The sequence below is a fragment of the Peromyscus eremicus genome, chromosome 17, assembly GCF_949786415.1.
Source record: "Peromyscus eremicus chromosome 17, PerEre_H2_v1, whole genome shotgun sequence".
In the NCBI taxonomy this organism is placed as follows: Eukaryota; Metazoa; Chordata; class Mammalia; order Rodentia; family Cricetidae; genus Peromyscus; species Peromyscus eremicus.
The window spans coordinates 20,844,092-20,864,452 of NC_081433.1; the positions used below are offsets into that span (position 1 = coordinate 20,844,092).

Below are 20,361 nucleotides of genomic sequence, written 5' to 3' on the forward strand. Positions count from 1 at the left end.
TGTGGTAACTATTTTGTGGTATACACACACAATCAAATTCTATTTGGCCATTAAAAGGGTGAAATGTTGTCACTTGAAGCAATAGATGGACTTGAAGATCACTGTGTTCACAGAGCAAAGCCAGGAACAGAAAGCCAGGTGGTCCATGACCTCATTCATGTGGAAACATACTAGCTTCCACAATGCTCTCCCATTCCCAGTGAATCTGTGCCTGGGTTTGTTTCTGTGATGGTACTCATGTTCTGGGGCTGCTACAAAGCCTTTCCAGAGTTTCTAAAAATCTCTCTGTTCAAAACTGGTTTCAAAGTGGCAAAACGCAGGTTTCCACCTCTGTTCTCAGGGAAGATGCATGCTGAATTCTCCTGTCTGGCCCAGGGATGCTTTGTCGTGACACACTTACATTTTTCTGCAACAAATGTCTACACACATTCAAAAGCACAAACAGGCTGATATAGATCTCAGTGGGGGAGGACTGGGCTAGCATGTAAAACGCCTTGCATTCTATCATCAGCACCACAAAAGACCAATCAACCAAATCACCAAAATGGAACAAGATGTCCAGAGCAAATGATCACTTAAGACAGATGTGCTATCCAGATTTTTAAGTACTTTTCAACATCCTAGCAAAATTAGCACATTGAAAAGTCAATTAACTGTATTCACATGTTTATTTCAGAGATGTTTACAATAACAAAGAGAGAAACAATTTAAATGCCAACTATTAAATGGATACAGAAAACGTAGTGGACAGCTGGTGGAATGTGATATATGTATACATACATGTAGTATATCAGATATAATATTGTTCAGACTTTGCAGAAGAGTTCCCGTCATTCACAGTGACATATAAAGACTTGTGGGACAACATGCTAAGTGAAATAAGCCAGACACAGGAAGACAAATACTGCATGGCCTCATTTCCATGTGGAATCTAAAAGTGCCAAACTCAACCGGAGAGTAAAATGTTGCTGCCAGCCATAGAGGTGAGGCAAAGGCTAGAGTGGATATCTGATAAATGTAAAGTTTCATTGCAGATCAGGAAGTTCTGAAAGAAATTTCCAGCTTTGTGATTATAGTAAATAATATCCTGTGCACTTGAAATTTGCTCAGAGGGCGGGTCTTTATGAGAGGTGTTAAATATGCTACGTAATTAGTGATGTCATTTCACAAGTATTCATGTAGCAAACAGGCTGTATAATGTAAACATAAACAACTTTTAATTGTCGACTTCATCTCAGTAAAGTTGGATAAAAGAACTCCTATGTGGGACTCTCCAGCCTAAATGCAGCCTTATGGTGGTTGCCTACTTTTTTAAAGGTTATCCATTGGTTGTTGGACAGGGCAAGTCTGGAACGGAGTGGATGGCGGTGAGAGGCTATAATGACTTATCAACTACTCAGAAGATAACTGGTGCTAGCTCTGTGTGCGCGGTGGAGCCTGGCTCACAGAGAACTTCTTTAAGAGAAAGTACAATCTGAAGATCCATGTTCCAGACATCCTCCCTTCTTCCCTCGCTCCCTTCCCCTTTTGTGATTTTTCTGAGCCACCCTTTCTCCCTCAGTTTCCCTAGCTGTGGGATTACAGGGCCTGTTCCATCAAGACCAGTCCGTCTTGTTTTTGAAGCTATTCCAGCCCTCCTGTTGGCCACATATTTGGTTCCTGTTAGAGACCAAGCTGCCCTTCCCCCAGTTCATCACCAAGAACAGGAACTGAATAGAACAAGTGTTCTGTAAACATTGTGGACTGACTTGCATTTCAGTTACATCAAAGCAGTAAAAAGGCCAGGTCCACACATTTTCCACATTTTATGTGTTCTTGGAACATGGTAGCTTTCTAATTATGAATGTTTAGGGGGTGGGAAGAAAATTAAATTACACAATTAGGTGCCAAGTGAGTCTGGTGTCCTCTTTCATTGAGATAGAGAAATTTATTTCTTAGTTAAAAGTTGTCCCATATTCCACGTAATGGCCTCTCAAATGGTTAACTTTGTGTGATAGGATTAGATAAACTTCTGAAAATAACATGAAGGTCCTGAATCTTGAAATTACAATGGTATTTTACTCATTTCCATATTACATGTGTTTGTATATGCACCCACCTATGTGAGATCAGTATCAAAGGTCTAAAATTGTGATGATTTCAACTCTCAGAGCTTTGATGGAACTTGGGCATCACTGTGTGCTTGTTTTACAGGGTACAATATCACAATTTTGCCCATGGGCACAGCTGGTTAACAAAACATCTGAACTCATACCATGGAATCTTGACTCCTAGCTCAGGGATATTTACTATCTATTGTATTTTTCTAAGTGATGTTGGTAATTTTCCATTCCATCTAACACTGACATTGCTGTGCACTGAACACCTGAGACTATGGGCATCTCTTTTTGGGTGTGATGACATCATCACTCTGGGAAATCGAGAGGCCTGAGTGAAGGAAACTAATTGTGATAGTGGCATTTTCAGTTCATGGCTCCCTGGTCTCTGTTCTCTTAAAGATACACATGTATTTAATATGTAATTTAAGGAGAGAAGGTGGAACCAAGACACAAGGTGTCCTCTATCTCGATTAATTCGCTTTGTTCAGCACACCCTGGAGGACACTGAATTTTGTACCAGAGTAGATTGCTCAGTTTTAAATCACCTCCATGATTGGGTTCTTGCCATTTCTTTTATAGCCCAACAAGTCTATGAGCTCAGTTATTAAATCTTTCTTTAGGCCAGATGAACATTTCTTAACCCAGAGTTTTGTGCAGATAAATCTTGAACTAATTACAGCGTAAATTGAGAATTTGTAATTAATAGAACTGATCCTTTATATGACAAGTCTATGGATGCTGGAAACTTCCCTAATAGAGACGGACCATGGTTACCTACTGAAGCAGTTACTGAAAGTCATTCCTATTAGCCATAAGACAAAACAAAACAAAAACAAAAAATACACACACACACACACACACACAAAAAAAACCCCAAAAATCATGGATGATAATCTATAGGTTTTGTGATGTGGAATCAGAGATACTCTAGAGTGTCTGGGGACCGGGACAACATGAGTGTTACAGAACCCTCACAAGGGCATGCTGCTTGATTTGACGCCTCTCCCATAAAGAAGGAGTTTTGAGATTATAATGATGAATTTGGGATTGCTTTATACGCTTTCTTTGCTGTCAGGTCATTAGAAAACAGGTGCCTCCGATGAGTCTGCAAACCAGGGCGTCTCTCTCCTGGTGTGGTGGAGACTATCATTCTTGCCTATGGATCAGCCAGGCTGGTGGCATGCCTTCTCTATCTAGAGCCTTCCCCTTCAGTATGCTTAGTGACTGTCAACATCATAAAATGATAGAGCTGGTTGTGGCCTTTAGAGTCAACTGGTCTCCTACAAGGGACCACATCCTTAGGCCAAGTTAAGGAACGAGAATTGAGAGACATTCATTTAGTGGCTTGCCATAAGTGCCGAGGAAGGGCGCACTTGAAGAATCCTCACAAACTATGCAGGTTCTCCTCAACACTGCTTTTCTGAACTGACAGTATCCCCCAAATTATGACTCCAAAACAGTTTAAGTGTGTCCTCTCACACACTTTAATGACAAGTCATCTCATTTTATTAGAAACACACTAACCAGATACAGTAGGAAATATTTAAATGAAATCTTTAAAATGTCACATTATCGATATTTCTGAAGAACATGGAAATATTATATATACATCTATATTTTCTTGCCACAAGAATCTCTTTTTGGAAATTGTGTACATGGGGTGCCATTATTTTACTAGTAATATCAATGCTTAATATGGGCAGCATGTGCCTTCCAGGGGTTGCCTCTTCTCAAAAAGACAGCTGATAATATAGTAATTTCTGTTCATAGATTAGCACATTTAGGCTTAGGAAAACTAAGAAGTTAGCTCCGAGTAGCTCTGTTTATGGAAATCAATCATAATTAGAGCGCAAGCAATCTAGCCAAAGTGCCTGTATTCTTCAACTGGTCCCTTAGCCTTGGGATGGATGTTTAAGTTGTGGTGAAGATCCATTCTTTCATTGATCCCAATCCTAAATTCACGCCCATTTCTAGTCATTTGGAAAGAGAACGACCACTTTCAACTCATCATCCCAGAGGACTTGGAAGGCTCTTTAGCTCTGCCTCAGATGCCTTCAGCCGGTTCTCTCCTTGCTGCCTCACCTCAGAATACTGGTCCTTCACACTTTCCCACAATCTCGAGCTCAGAGTCACTGCAGTGGCCGTACCTGTTGGGGATGCTTACATGCAAAAGTTTCCTTTTATCCTTCCAGTGGATTTACATCCAATCAATTCCTGGGTCCTATGACAAACATTTTAAATCTTTGTCAGGATTGTATTCCCTCATTATGCATTGTTGCAGACCTGTTCTTGTTTGTTTAGTTTTTTTTTTTTTTTTTTTTTTAGATACTGCTATATTTCCTTTTTTTTTTTTTCCGATTTCCTGTAAGCAACCTGGTTTGTAGAAACAGTCATCTTACTCCCCAGCTGCCCCAAATTAATTTCAGAGTTCATTCTCTTTATATTTCAGGTTTTGCTTAGATTCTCCTTGTGATAGGAAGAAATTTAAGATGAGCTTAAGGCAAATGAGCTTCTCTACATTCTTGCTAAAGTACTGCATTGCATACCCTGCCTAATCCCTTGACCAGTTTGTGAGCAGAGTGGAAAAAGCTATCACAGCATCCTTGGTAGGAGTGGGTAGGATTAGGTGAAAGTAGATGAAGGAGAGAAAGATAGATCAGGAAAAACATTTCAGCTGAGCTACTCTGTCAGGATATGTTACAGGTGGCATGGATCCATTGGTCATTCATTGAATATGGCTTATTTATTTATTAATCTATCTATCTATCTATCTATCTATCTATCTATCTATCTATCTATCTATCTATCTATCTATCTATCCTCTTTATGTTCAGTTCTACCCAGGACATGGGTAGAAAGTTTAGAAAATAAGCAAGTTTCAGCTTTGTAGGATTTAAAGGAATACTTCCATTATGACACAGGAGGATTGCTCTGTTTCTGATGAGCTTTCTTTTAAATTAAAGCCAATGGAAACTTGAGTCTGGAGTTGATCCACTGTCTCCTGAAAGCTTACTGTATACTAATCTTCTGAATGGGGGGTGTGCCACAATGGGACAGTATTTCCTGGGGTATATGGGAGATGTTGTTACTAATCTGCCCCATGACAGCCCATGTGCCCAAATCTCATCCCTACGACTCCTGTGTGTCTATAACATTACATCCATGGTTACTGTGAAGTATACACAAAGGCAACTGTCAACTAATCCGTTGTTTGTTGTGCAGGAAGGCAAACTACCAAGCCCCTCTTCAAAAGGAACAGCACTATTAATGGGAGTCACTGCTGGATTTTCAGTTGTTTGCAGTGTAGGAGATGACATCCAAGGCTTCATGCCTGCATACTAGACAAGGATTTCACTACTGGGACATAGCCCCTTTGTACTACACATGGAATGGGACTATTTCTTTCCATTTTTAAACTGCTTGGGAAGAATTTGAAATAGTAGGCTGCTTGATGGCCATCTAAGAATAAATTGTGTTAGGATATTATCTTGGTGACATCATTTTTATGTCTTTGCTATGTAGACTTGATGCTGGAACTAAGCAGTTATGCAGTGTACCCCATTCTGAAATTTAAGTTCAGCTAACGACAACTGTAATTCCACTATTATTCCTGAATCTTTGTCCACAGAAAGAAATAGATGAGTTTGGTGTTGGTAAAGTGACACCCGTCTGTTATCATCTTACATGTAAAATAAAGGTTCTATATAAACCACTGGCCAAAAAAAGGAGGTTTAAAAAAATATATAGTTACTCCAGATGCTCTGAGCTCTTCCAGAATAAAATGTCTGTAATTCAGTGCCCTAAGAAATAAAGGGAAGGGCTGGTAATTACTATAATAGATAACAATGAGGCCAGAGAAAATTCTTAACAAAGCAACCATTATTTTCATGCGATTACAGCTTAACCTTTTCAGGCATTTCCACAGGTTGTTTAAGTGGATGGCCCAATAAACACAGTGGTTATGTTATTAGCTGGGGCTTGGGAATGTTGATTTGAACCACCATTGTACAGATGTCATTATCTTTGATGTGGCTTCCAAAGTATCCATTCAAACTTTTCCTATCAATGTGCCTATCAGAAATGAAAACAAACCACCATTTAACCCGATTGTCCTTTTCAAAGCTGTCAATATTGAGCTGGCCTATGCTCTGTCTTCACAAGAGGGACAGATTAGTTTGCAGGTAGTACTGCCTCAAAGATTTCTTCTCTCTTTAAGTCCCCAGTGGCATTTCTCTGGCTTCAGTCACACCACACATCTAGGGGCTAATCCCTTCTTCTGAAACAGATCCATTTAATCTTCTCAAGCCAAATTCCACCCTTTTCTTTTTACTAGAATAAAAAGCCACAGAGAAGGTGGCTCCCATCCCATGGGATCCATCTAAAGAGCCACCATCTAATCTTTCTGTTCCTGTACTTGAAGCACACATGGGTTACTTAGTCCTGGCTGTGATTCTCAAAACACAGAAGTCGTGTTGAGTAGATGATGGTCAGACAGATACAAGGTTCTGTTTAAGCTCAGAAAGCGTGCCACACAAATCATCCCTTCTTGCCAATCATACCCATAATAATCTTTCTTCCCTAAAGTGGTGATTTTCAACCACAAAGGGATTTGATGTTCAGTTTACTTTGCAGTTTGAATCCATGGATTCACCTCTACTTGGCAAAAACTGTCCAGTCTCATTCTCACCAGTCTTGTGGCATTTACTCTCTTGTTGAGAGCATTTAGGTGTGGCCATCTATGAAAGCATCACTTTAAGTTTCTGTGATTCAGCCACAAGTGACCAAGCAACAATCATACCCAAATATTAAAGTGATCATTCAGAGCTGGCAGCTCCATCTGGAGGAGAAACAGAGCCCTCGGGATAACAGGGGAGATTCAGATATGTCATTGAAAGCTAAGTAAAATCAAATCATTGAAGGTCATCCAAGAGCAGAACAATGTCATTGTCAAACTTCCAAAAGAAGGTGCCATAGGGTCATGTTTGGCACATAGGAAAAAAATGAGTATGAAGGAAATTCTCACATTGCAACATGACCTAGATCCTTCAACAGAGGTGCTGTTTTGCAAAGCTGTTGCCAAATGTTATTTTAATCAAAGCCAACTTTCTTTGGTGTATCCCTGAGAGCACAGTTATTTCACCAAAAGCAGTATGAAAGAGATACATTTAACTGGACTGTTTCTTACTGCTTCCCACAAAGACAGTGAAAGGGTACTCATTCTGTGAATAGTGGTCTCCACCTTCTGTCTAGAAACACAGAATAGATCCTGCTGTTCTCAACAGTCAATCCCTCCCAACTGATATGCAGATTGCAGATACAGCTCATTCTCCTCCAAGGTCACTCACCTCCCCATTTTCTTTAAACTAAAAATATTGATCACAGTACAATTACAGTCCTGATATTTCAGATATCCTAATACACATATATGAAGGGAAGAGATGCTGGAAACAGCCATCCCTTAGTGGAATGAAGAGACTGAATATCAGGAGAAAAGCTCATCTTGCATTTTCAGCTCATGGGGGATTTAACAGAGTGCCTCAAAACCTGAGAACAATGAAAGCCTTGGTGTCTTTCTGGCTATTTAATCTTCATTATAGCAAGACGCAAATTGGGTATTCAGAAAGCTGCCTCTGTGTGCTTAAACCTACACAATGCCAGTGTCCAGATAAAGGGTTTCTTCAATCAATAAGTTACCTAAAGCCACTGTCGGAATTATGGCCAACAATTGCCCAAGAGATGAAAGACTACTCCTTAAAAAAAAATCTCCAAGTACATACACATTTGTGATGAATGATTTTATGTGCCCACTTGACTTGAATTGGCATGAATTTCCAGCTATCTGGGTTTGCTTTATTCTAGACACTTGTGTGAGAGTGTTGGTGATGACAGTGATTTCTAAATCTGGAGACTGATTAAAGCACGTGAAACATTGTAACAGGAATAGTCCTCATCTACTGAGTTAAAGACTTAAAAAGCAAAACAAAACAAAACAAAACAAAACAAAAAAGGGAGGCTGACCCTACCAGAAGTGATAAAGAATTGTACTCCCTGACAGTTTCTGAATGGAAATGCGAGCTCTTTCGGTCCTTTGGCCTTTGACCTGGGACATCACATCTTACTGGTTCTGTAGCAGTCGGCCAACCACTGGACTTGAAACTGGGACACTGATTAATATATCTGGGCTTGTCAGCCTTCTTCAATTACCTTTTCCTTTTTTAACTTCCATTTCCTTCCCTTCAATCCTTCCCTTTCCTTCCCTAAAATCCTCCCCTTCCTCTTTGTTTATTTGTTAGTTTGAATTTTACTTTATTTTTGCTATTTTATGACAGGGTCTCCCTCTGTAGTCTACATTAGTCATGACCTCGCAATCCCACTGCCTGACCCTTGAGCCCAGAGGCTAGAATCACATGTGTGACCTTCCTGCTTCTATTTATCAGGAGAATATTGACGACTGTGTCAGCTCAGATTTAAGATGGGATCTACTCTTAGTAGTTCACTCTCAGTGCTGATCATTTCTTTTAGCCTTCAACAGCACTCTTACTCAACTGCTAAATAAGCATGAATCATGACACAAATTCAAGTAATATTTACACATAAGATAACCTCGCTTTCTTACATTAAGAGCTAAGCACTATGTCTTTTCTGCATAACTCTCAGATGACATCATAGATAACTAAGCCTAAAGTCATATATTCAAGTCTAATATATGATTTACAGGAAAACTTACTAGTAAAGCTATCCAAAATTCATCCAGAAGCCAAATAGCTATAGAGCCATCATCTTTTCGAAGGCATATTACATCCATAATCTTAACTGTATCACTTTAAAAATAAGTCCACAATGTGAAAAAGCAGTCACACCACTAAGACATGATTCAGAAAAGTTTGGTGCTATTCAAGGGTTGTCAGAAACACATTATCCTAACCATCTTACTATTGAGTGTATGCAGAAGTAGATGGCTGGTGTGCACTTAACAGAGAGCACAGAAGTTTCAACATTGAAATTTCTAGCTACATCATCTGTGATCATCACCCCTTGCATTGGGTCTGACATGTCCAGGTACTAAATAATTGTATTACCGAATAAAGGCAACATGGATATCAATGTGTTAATTTTAATGCATTAGCCATTTTAAACAATGCATGATCCATGCAGATTTATTCTGAAAATGCAACACTTATCACATGGTTTGCCTTCAAGAGCACCAGTCACATGAACGCAAAGAAATGGATCCAAAAGAAGTATTTCCTTCACAGTGTCATTTTCCTAATGAACAGTAGCATACATGAAGTGATTGCAACCTACTAAGTTGTGGCATTTCTTTGCTGAATATCACACAAGGAAACTTCAAGTAAGCAATCTAGTTCTACAGAATATGGATGGCCCCAGTCTCATTTTTAAGGAACTATAGAATATCACTGTAGCTTAGTTCATGTGAGTAGGAATTACTTGAGTATATAGTCTCTTCCATGAAAAATTCAGATGTAGCCTGTCAACATATGGCCTCTGCTAATAACTGAAAGTGGATATAAGTTTTGGTGCTTATAGTGAAAGAAGTGAAGTGAATTTTCCAGAGCCACAATGTGAATAAAAGAAAGCACCATATTAAAAGTGGCTTCTTCTTGACTGGACAAGATCCTTCCATGCCTTCACACCTATGCAGAGAGACACTTGTAAGTAGTAACAGTGTGGTATCAGACACGAAACAAAGGCCTGGGAGTTTAGAGATGAACATCCCTCTCCCTGCTCTTCCAGACCAATGTGAGACAAAAACCTCGACCATCAGGGGTCATTCACCCTCCCTTCACCATTGGCCAGATATAGGTGCAATGTGTTTTCTTTGCCAGAAAACCTTGGACTCCAAAGATGTAGTAAGAGTTTTAAAGTTTTACAAAGTTCTTCAGAGATACAAATTCACAGCACCAAGTATCAGGGTTTCACTAAACTTAAAAGTGGTTGCTGCTAAAAATTTCAGATTTTACAAATTCTTTCTTTGAAAATATTACCTTAGTAGGCTGTAATAAAGTATTTGAAATCACTCCATCTGGCCTAATGATGTAGTCCAGTAATAGAGAATTTGTGAAGTATGTACAAGATCCTAGCTCCCATCTCCAGCACATCAAAAAAATTAAAAAATAATAGCATCACTCTACCTGTACCAAAAATGTACCCATGCAATTTTCAGCCCTTTATACATATTCATTTTCATTTCTGGTGATTGGCTTTCTGCTGTTTTACTAAGCCCAGCTAATGATTGGGACAGTCTTCTGGAACCATATGGATATATGCACATCATCCACAAATACCGAAGACATCAAACAGACAGTGTTACCTAGAATGCAGAGACCATCTGTGCAGTTTTCAGATTCCTGGCTGAGACCTTCACAGAACTTGCCCCCATTTCTTGGGGGTGGAGCTGTGCACTCACGGATACGAAGATGTTCACACTCTGGGCTGCAGACTGACCATTCACTCCACACTTCCCAGCTGCCATCCACTTCAAAGGAAAATACCAGAGGCCATTGTTAGCAGAAATCAGCAATTATTGGGAAACTTGCCCCACACTTTAAACAGACCACCAACCCAATAAAACCAAACTGAGAGAACAGAGAGATCATCTTACTCTCCTGTTTCTTTTCTTAGTAAAGCTATATCAGGATAAGACCCATGATTAAATTTAGGCAAACAGTTGAGTGACTGGCATCGGCATCTTTGAGTTGGATAATAATGACATTATCCATTTTCCCCCCAGTCTTTCAAACCCAAGAGCATCACTGCTGGACAGATAGCCATGTGCAGTACCATGGGATGTCCATAGATGTAGTATGGGCTTACAGTTTAGAGTGGTAAATAGAGTAGACTGACTTTAACTCCCCAAGTCCCCTAAACAATAAAAGTTAAACCCGCATGAACTGAGAGTGCTAAAGGAAAACAGGTCAGTGAAACCCCAAGATGGCAGAACCTACAGAAATAGAATTTCTTGGGTCATAGACTGCTGCTGTACATCGAAATGAGCAGACTGAACTTAATTCCATTAAATATCAGCCCAAGAGACTAGGACAGATGTTTGAGGCAATTGCCCCATTACCTCCTAGGAATAGTTTTCACCATGCTTATGTAGGTTAAGATCTTGCAAGTTTTAATCTAAGCCAATTAGTAAAAATTAGGGAAAATTTTAAAAAGTACTGAATGTGGCCCAAAAATGTCTGAGTCCTAGTCTTGGCTTTGTGAACTTGTCAGCAGAGAGAGTAAGTCCCGAGGCTTCAACTTTCCATTTCTGTCATCTGGGGACAATACAGTCACAATGGAGAGATAAATGGCATGGCATGTATGAAAGTGTCCTGCACAGTACCTGGCACATAGTAAGCACTCAATAAATGTTTACAAAATACAAGGACAAATTAAACTCTGAACACATGCTGTTGGTCAGAGTCTCACCTTAGCTTCTTGAGAAACTCAAATGGAAAATTTAAAGACATGAGGATCTGGTCCCAGATCTTTGGAACTAAACTTGTGTGGTGCATGTGAAACTCGGGAGCAGTTATGTTCTCTGTGAGAGAACATGCTTTCCATAAAGAAAGCCACCTTCCACCTCACGTAGTTCTCGTTGTATTAGCTGAGTTACAGCCAGGAAGAGACAACAAAAGAACTGATAGGAGACACACATTCCATAAATGAGATCTTCCACTATTTTGAAAGAAAGGCAAGTGCTGGCCAGGTGTAAGTACACACCCATGCAGTGGACAATCTCTGCCAATTGTATTGTAAATAACTACCAAGCTGAAACTGATAAAAGGTCAAGTTCTGGGTGGTTGCTTTTTTGTGCTTGAAGGCAGCTCACCCAATCCCTGGTTACTGTATTCAAATGCATGCCATCACATGGGAAAATTAGGGGGAGAAGCTGGTGGCTTAGTCCAAACGCTGCTACCACAAGCCTTGCATAGAGGAGTTTCACCCATATTCTGGCCATGACAATGAATTCAGTATCAGCACCTTGGACAGAGGCAATCGTCTAGGCCCTTTGACCAGGGTGGCTTTGGAAGGAAGGGCACATTGCTTGCTCCACAGCAGCTTAATAGCATTGGCAGATTAGAAGGAGAAGGGAATCTGTGTATATCTCACCAGGACAGAGAGCAGTGCACGTTATTTTCTGCACTGACATTCCCTCACAAAAGGCCCCACCATTGAGAGGAGCGGGGTTGGTGCAGGTCCGGGAACGTTTCTGCCATCCTCTACCACAGCGAACATTGCAGGCTGACCACTCTGTCCAGGAAGACCAGCCTCCATTCACTGAGAGACAAAAATGGGGAGGGGAGAAAAAAAAAGGAGAGAGGTTTGTACTGATTGCCTACTATGTGCAAGCCACTGCGCCAGGTGCTGTGAGTCAGGTATCTGGGGGAAGAAGAGATGGTGCAGAGTCCCACTTGTTTCTTCTACCCTTCTGTAAGAGGAACCTAGAGAGCTGGCTTTGCAGAGAACTATTAAAACTAGGAAGAACTCATCAGCAGATTTCTAAGGCACTTGACCGTCCAGAGTATAAGAAGAAAATATCAGCATTTGAATTTCTATTACTTTTAAGTGCTTCAAAAATAATTCCCAGGGCTCCTCTATTGTGGAAAGAAATGCCTGTACTTAAATAGCTAGGAACTGCTTTAATACAATGCCTGAGATCATCAGCAAACAACAATATTTGTTTTTGGTGCATTTCATCTGGTAGGAGAGGAACTGACTGCCAGAATGTCTGTGAAGATATGGGTGTAGGGGAGGGGGGATCTGGGTTGGGGAAGGGTGGGGAGCTAAAGTTGCCCACTATGAATGCTTTCCAAATATAAACACCATGGAAATGAAATAAACCAACCATTTTATTATTTTTAAGAGAGAGACTGGAAATACCACTGGCTGTCTCACAACAGTCCAAGACCGAATGGACCAGCAAACACATTAACAGTGTTAGGGATGTTTTCTCACCTGGCAAAGGAGTGAGGCAAGACAGCACTCTGGTGAATGATCCAGGGCCCTCTTAGCTCTTGGACTGGAAATTTTAATACAGTACATGGCTCCCTACATCTCTGCTTTTAGCCCTCCCTATCCCTTCCTGGCCTTTGGGCTGGTCTTACCGTAGACCACCACAGTTGCTGACAGGCTCCTCCTCTTGGCCACGATGTTGGCTGCCATACAGGTATAATTCCCTGAGTCTGAGAGCCGGGCCTGCCTGATGATGAGGTTATGGTCAGCCCTGGTGTCAATGTTCTCATCCTGTGCAGAGTCAATGGGCTCCTCATTTTTCAGCCATTCCACCTACAGGCAGAAAAGGATGTTCAGAAGTTATCACAAGAATAAACTCTCTTCCAGGAGAAGAAGGTGTGCAATTCTGATATGCTAGGAGAAAAATGATATAACACACAGAGGGGTGGTCAACCCTCTGCTTTGTATTCTTGTCTGCTTAATCAGTAAATCTGGTTCTATTTGGGAAATAGACACTTAAGTTATTGACAATAGGAAAAAAAACCTGAAATAGTCTAATGACTTTGACCCATTTTATACAATTGTAGCAGAGCAGTAATGATGACAATCGGGTTATTTTCTTTTGTTAGAAACCCAGTGATGATGATGATGATGATGATGATGACGACGACAATGATGACAACGATGTGATGCTATTTCATAGTTGGGCAATATAAGTTAGAAAAATCAACACACATGTTGGACTCGTACTTTGTGCCAAGGGAATACTTTATTGGGCAAAGTTTTAAGTCAATGTGTTTTCACTTAAGTTTTAACAGAAGCCTGATGACATAGCCAAGCTGAACAAATGCAGTTTGAGAAATCATAGGATTAAACATTTAACTCTCAAAATTCCCCAGAGTTGGAGATCTATCCTTCTAGGTAGCTTCTCCAAAGGTTAACTAGAACCCATCTGGGTTTTGGAAGGAACATTAATTCCACTTGTGTCCTACTGTTACCCAGATTTTATTTCCTGGGACACATGAGGAAGACAGGTGGATGTTCCCCATTACTTATTCTTCCCCAATGGAGGTACACCATGCTTAGTTACTAGGTCATCAAGTATGATGTTGGAAACATTCTATTTGCCATTCTTTATTCTTCCCCAGTGGAGGTGCACCACCCTTAATACGTCTAGGACATCAAGCATGATGGTGGAAGTATTATACTCCCATTTCCCTATTCTTCCCCTATGGAGGTACACAATACTTAGTTCCTAGGTCAATGAACATGGTGGTTTCCCACGATTTAACTGTGTCTCTCCCCGCTTTGTCCTCTACTCTACAGTAAAATATCTTCACTGTCTTGTGATACCATGACCACACGTGACATTTAGCTCAAGTTATTAGCATATGTAAAGCACAATAATCTAACAAGTGTATGGAAACTATAATTTATCATAGAATCAGGATTCCCAAGATTTAGTGAACAATTGTGTGTGTGTGTGTGTGTGTGTGTGTGTGTGTGTGTGTGCGAGAGAGAGAGAGAGAGAGAGAGAGAGAGAGAGAGAGAGAGAGAGAGAGAGAGAGAGCGAGCACCATTTGGGTACCTCCTCCAATGGCAATGAGTATGCTAACAAGATCACAGAGAGCATGTTGCACAGGGGGTATTCTGCCATGCTTGGCCCACTATTAGCATAGCTAATTGAGAGTTTGTTTTAGCATAAGATGCTTCATTTAATTTTGTTTTTAAACCTAAAGAATTCAAATTTATCATCAGTAAGTTGTATCTGTCATATAACAGTTTGGCACAGCAAAGATGTGCCGGTCTCTATGAAAAGGGAGTAATTTACCAGATGAAAATTTAATCATGGTCCTTCAATATTTTCCCCAAGTATTGCCTATTCATGAATGCTCAGATACCAAAAATTATCATCATTTAAAATTAACCCAACAAGGAAGTGATTTGAGAAAGGAAAACAATACCAAATAGCAAAAGAAGAGACCTTGGAGCTCTAGAAGAATGAATAGAGAGCTGCAACATCCAAGTCACATAGACCATGAGGTAAGTAGCACATTGCAGTACCAACCCCATGAATCCCTACAGGCATCACCATAGTCCATCCTAGAGAGTCACCGTTTATTAATCATGCAGAGCTGAGGAGTATGGCTCTATTAAACAACACAGTGTAGAGAAACCCACTTTACAATACATCTGAATAGTAGTCTATGACACAATGTCTTTAATTTCTCACTGACATGGTCAATTTCACAGTCATTTGGTTACCCATATAACAAGTAATACAAACACTGACTGAGCATCAGAGATTATATTGAGGGTTAGGTAAACCCATTTTCTCAAACCAAGAAGGCAACTTCCTTCCAAAGTCTTACTTTGAATGGCAAGACATAAATAAGGAAAGGAATCCACAGCCTCAACAAAAGCTGAGTCCAAGTAACATAGTCCCCAACCTCTGAGATGAATGCTTCCTTCAGGGTAAACAGAACCAGTTATTTGCAAAACACTGTCACTTCTAACACATCGCATATGACAAAATTGGCAACAAGGTATGTCTAAGGGCTATTGCTCTGCCTCCACTCTCCTGGCTCAGAAAGTCTGCTGTCAAGTGCCAGATAAAGAGTTAATTCCTGAACTTTGCTATTGGTAGTACTTAGGAAGCACCTTCAGTATGTTGTCCTCTGTTTCCATATTCTTCTTACACAGATGATGTAGAGGCAAGGGAACCCTGTGACTGTCCATAAACAAATCAGTTCTAGATTATAGAGCCTATGGACAGTGGTCATGGAGACAGAACCTAAGATCCCTAGTGTCTGGGAATCAAAGACAGCTTTCCTGAATAAGTGGCCCAGAGGAATTCAACGCAGAGTTACCAAGTAGAGATCTATCTCCAGAGTTAAAATCCACTAAAAGGATCAAGCACAAATGAAATAAACTAGGCCAACTGTACTATAAATTTGATGGAAAAATGGTCAATATGTATAATATGAGGAAAATAATATAAATAAGCTAAACCCTTTTACTTGATTAGAATTCACCCAGTAAACATAGCCTGAAGGTAAATATATAGCTCATTAAAGAAATACCACTAAGATGTTCAAAACAGTTAAACAGTGTACATTCTATATCACTAGTAATAAGTTAAATGACAATATAATTTTCCTGGACTATGGATATAGCTCAGTTGGTAAGTTGTTTGCCTTGTAAACTTGAGGACCTGAGTTCTATTACCAGAACCCACCTTAAAAAAAAAAAGCCAGGGTTGGAGTGCATGCTTGTAATTTCAGTGTTACAAATGTGACAATAGGTGTGTTCCCTAAACTCCGATGCCAGCCACCAAGCCTGTAAGAAATTCTGCCTTCAAAGATTATAAATGGCTTCTGAAGAATGATACCTAAGTTTGTCCACTCCCATTCATTCCCACAATGCACATGCCCTGCCTCCAACACACACACACACACACACACACTTTTCTCCCTAACAACAAACATTGACATACAGTCCTTATTTGTGTGGTTTCTTTGGTTTTCACTGGGACTGTATCGTGGGGCAGTTTACCCTTCTACTTCCTTCTTCATCGCCTCGGGAATTTCTGTAGCAGCCCAATGACTCACTGGTCTACTATTACTTCTATTCCTGCCTCTACACTGGATTCTGCCTCAATGATCAGATGTTGTCACTTTGCAAACAGAAATTATTCAGTGTGTTCACTTTTTCTCCAAATGAAGGACTCCCTTCTGTGTTTTGGATTTTATCTGCTCCTGTGTCAGATCTCCCAGTCACATCTCACCTCACCTCAGCTCACCTAATCTTCTCTAGTAGACTAAGATTTCAAACCTCTTCTGGAAATTTAAGTCAAGTCCCTTCCACTTCTGATTCCTGACCTACAGGCCAATCCCCGAGGTACCCATGGCCCCATTTATTTGATATTCTGGACTTGGATCACATGCAATATTCTTTGAGATGTCTTACCCAGCGATGTTTTCTAAATAACAAATCACCATCACTCTACCATGCTATAACTTCCCCCTAAATGTATCTCCATTGGTTAGTCCTAAAAATAGTAATGCCATTATCTAGCAAATCCTTTTGTCATTCTATGCCTAGGAATTTTCCAAAATAAAGTACTAGGGATTGTCTTAGGGCTGCTGTTGCTGTGATGAAACACCAAGATCTAAAGCAACTCAGGAAGGAAAGTTTATTTCAGTTTACAACTTTCAGGTGACACTCCATCACTGAATACAGTCAAGGTAGAAACTCAAGGCAGAAACTAAAGTAGAAGCTTTGTAGAAATGCAGCTTATTGGCTTGTTCCCCCCTTTCCTTTTCCCTTTCTTTTCCTTTTATTCCATTTTTTTTTCTTGATACAGGGTCTCTCTACGTAGCCTTGGTTGTGGAACTTACAGCGTAGACCAGGCTGGCTTTGAACTCTCAGAGATCCACTTGCTTCTGTCTCCTGAGTGCTGGGATTAAAGGCATGGACCATGATGCTCAGCTTTCAGCCTGCTTTCTTATACAACTCAGGATCACTTGTCTAGGGTCAGCACCACCCATAATGGACTTGGCTCTCCTACATCAATCAATCAATAAAATGCCTAATAATTTCCTATAGGTCAGTCTTACAGAGGCACTTTCTCAACTGACAGTCCCTCTTCCAAAATGATTCTAGCTCATGTCAACTAGACATAAAACTAACCAACACAGGAATGAAGATGAAAATTTGATAATGGAAAGTTTTTTGTTGTTGTTGTTGTTGTTAGAAAAATGGAGGAAAAAATAAGGAAGGGGAAAGGGAGGGAGATCATGCCTAAAATGAAAACTAATCATGACTCAGAAACTCAACTCAACATTATATAGGAATTAAAAAAAAGTGAAAGTTAAAATACAAAACTATATGGTTAGTGTTACAGATTTGTAAAATGAAAACCCAGTCACAAACACATATACACTGAAAAAGATCAGACATGTAGAATATGCATATTTAAGATCTTAGTGGTTATGTTCTTTCTACTGGGAGTTGTGGAACATTTGAGAGAAAGCATTTGTAATGTGAAAAAACAAAAACAAAACACCTTGGCTTTAAAATGTCTCTTTTAGTTATCATGGAGCACAGCAATTTTCAACTGTCTATTTCTTCAATTGTAAGCTTCTCTGAAAACCCAAAATGAAAAATAGATGAAGAAAGATGCTGAGACCATGAGTGAGGAATTCCAGCAGCAGACTCGTAGCCCTTGAACTACTGGCATAAGGCCATGCCCTGGCCCACTGTCTTTGTGCCCCATGGGAGAGGATTCTCATCCTGCTCTGTGTGTGGCAATAAAGCCCCTAGAGATTTCCCATGCACAATCTGAGCCACCACAGACACTGGCCCAGCTAAATGTTCCACCAGCTTAGCCATACACACTTACTTGTGTACACATGCTCTAGGTGTTTGTACACTTTCTTTTACACTGGTTGGTAATGGCGCCAAGACTGAGCTCCATCAATCCAACTGTGTCTATAAACAATCAACACATTAGTGCATTCCTATAAGTAGACCTTTCTTATTAGTAACCTAATAGTTTATCCATTTAACTGATGGCACAATCTTTATGAGGAAATCAGTTTGCTATTTTCTGGACTTATAAAGTTGACACATTGTACTTAGATTTATGGTTTTGTCACCTAGAGAAACTTTAAAACATTTTTGATGAGCGAAGTGCTTCTAATGTAGAAAAATAACAAAATAACACACACACATACACACACACACACACACACACACACACACACACACACACACACACCCCTCACATGCACACATGCATTCAAACTCTTTAGTTGCAATCTCCACTATCCTGGGGCTTAGGAGGCTATATAAATTAGTGCAGTGGTTCTGGGTGCAAGTCACAGATGCGTTGCCTGGGAATTGAGGGACTATTCCATTTCCACAGAGATGAGCTCACTCACATTTTTCTTTAAAAAATATGGCACTTTCAGTCTCCTTTTGTTTTCCCACTTTTGCTAGAAACATTGACCTTTCTTTTAAAAAGGGTGTTAGTGGAATAAAAAATGAAAATGATTTCATTTTTGCTTAAAAATCTTTTTTGCTATTAATATATTATACAGAGCTCTTCAGACTTACAGGATTTTCAGCTTCCATGACAGGAATTATGGGTAAGTGGAATCTGAGGAGAAATGTAGACCAAGAGATCTGTGCAAACAAGCCCTTGCTAGTTAGGGTGCAACTGTCATAACCACGAGAAAGCACAGAGCTAAGGATTTCTTACAGGAGCCATGTGACAAAGCATGCAGTCTAGCTAGAGATGGAGTAGAACCTCCTCACCATAAAACTACAGGGCAATGTCCAATCTGAGCTCTTTAGTCAGCATCACCACAGAGGAGCTCAGTGTCCTCTGATGACAGTTTTCCCCTTTGGAGACCCAGGCCTCCCTGGTCTCCATATGTGTGCTGGTACACAGGTGCCTTGTTGTTTACTGTGCTTTCTCATGTATGTGACCAGAGAACATCACAGAGTGTAGGAACCTCTATACAGTACCGTGATTCCAGAAATTCCTTTATGAGAGGTTTGCCAAGCTGGAAGTTGCTACTTATGCTCTTAACAAAAGGATGTGAGTTTTCTGTCTAGCACTGGGGGATCAATACATTGACACCTGAGGCTCATAGACATTTACATCACTGATCCAGATGACTTCATTCTGGCAGGTCATATTTTCAACAAAGAGGCTTAACATTTCTAAAGGTTGTTGGCATCTGGCTCTTACCCTGAAGAGAAATAATTCTTCATCTGATTTCTACTTCCTTGCTTCAGATGGACAGCCTTGCTTAGGAATATGTGAAGAAACTAGTTACTTGGAGGTAATGAGCCTATGGGTCTGCAGGATGCCTGCATTCATTAGCATACTGTTGTGTACAGATGGTCTGCAATTTGTCGATTTTTTCAGTTTATAAACAAATCTGGAAACACAGACCATTGAAGACAATTAAATTTCTTTCCAGAGAGCTAGCTCCTGATTTGCCATTGCTATGTAGCTGGGGAGTGGATGGGCTTTCCTCTCCAGTAGATGCCATGATACACAGTCAGATGTGGAGGGATATTCCTTTGGAAGAGGGGAGGAAGGATGCTTTGTGGGAGAGAATATCTTATCTGAAAGGAGAGTAACCTGCAATACTTGGATGCACTGCATTGTTAACTGTCACTCATCCCGCACTTTTACTAAACACAACTATGTATGGACATATGCAAAGCATAATGTTCACTGTCATCCAACAGCATATCAGCATTCTCATGCACACAATGG

At 40.2% G+C, this 20,361-nt stretch overlaps 1 protein-coding gene across 3 annotated transcripts in view; it reads right to left on the bottom strand.

Annotated features, from left to right (window-relative positions):
• The window catches only part of Unc5d (unc-5 netrin receptor D), a 103,455-nt gene extending 87,649 nt beyond the window's left edge, over positions 1–15,806 (bottom strand). For 2 of the 3 annotated variants that reach the window (XM_059244572.1, XM_059244571.1), the window contains exons 1-4: positions 15,726–15,806; positions 13,217–13,397; positions 12,222–12,389; positions 10,432–10,596 (exon numbers count right to left, since the gene is read on the bottom strand). In XM_059244572.1, the coding sequence (XP_059100555.1) occupies positions 10,432–10,596; positions 12,222–12,389; positions 13,217–13,397; positions 15,726–15,803 (592 nt within the window). In that variant the 5' untranslated portion in view covers positions 15,804–15,806. The remainder of the gene's footprint in view (positions 1–10,431; positions 10,597–12,221; positions 12,390–13,216; positions 13,398–15,725) is intronic. The other variant, XM_059244573.1, reaches the window with a different exon arrangement.
• Positions 15,807–20,361: the final 4,555 nt, after the last annotated feature.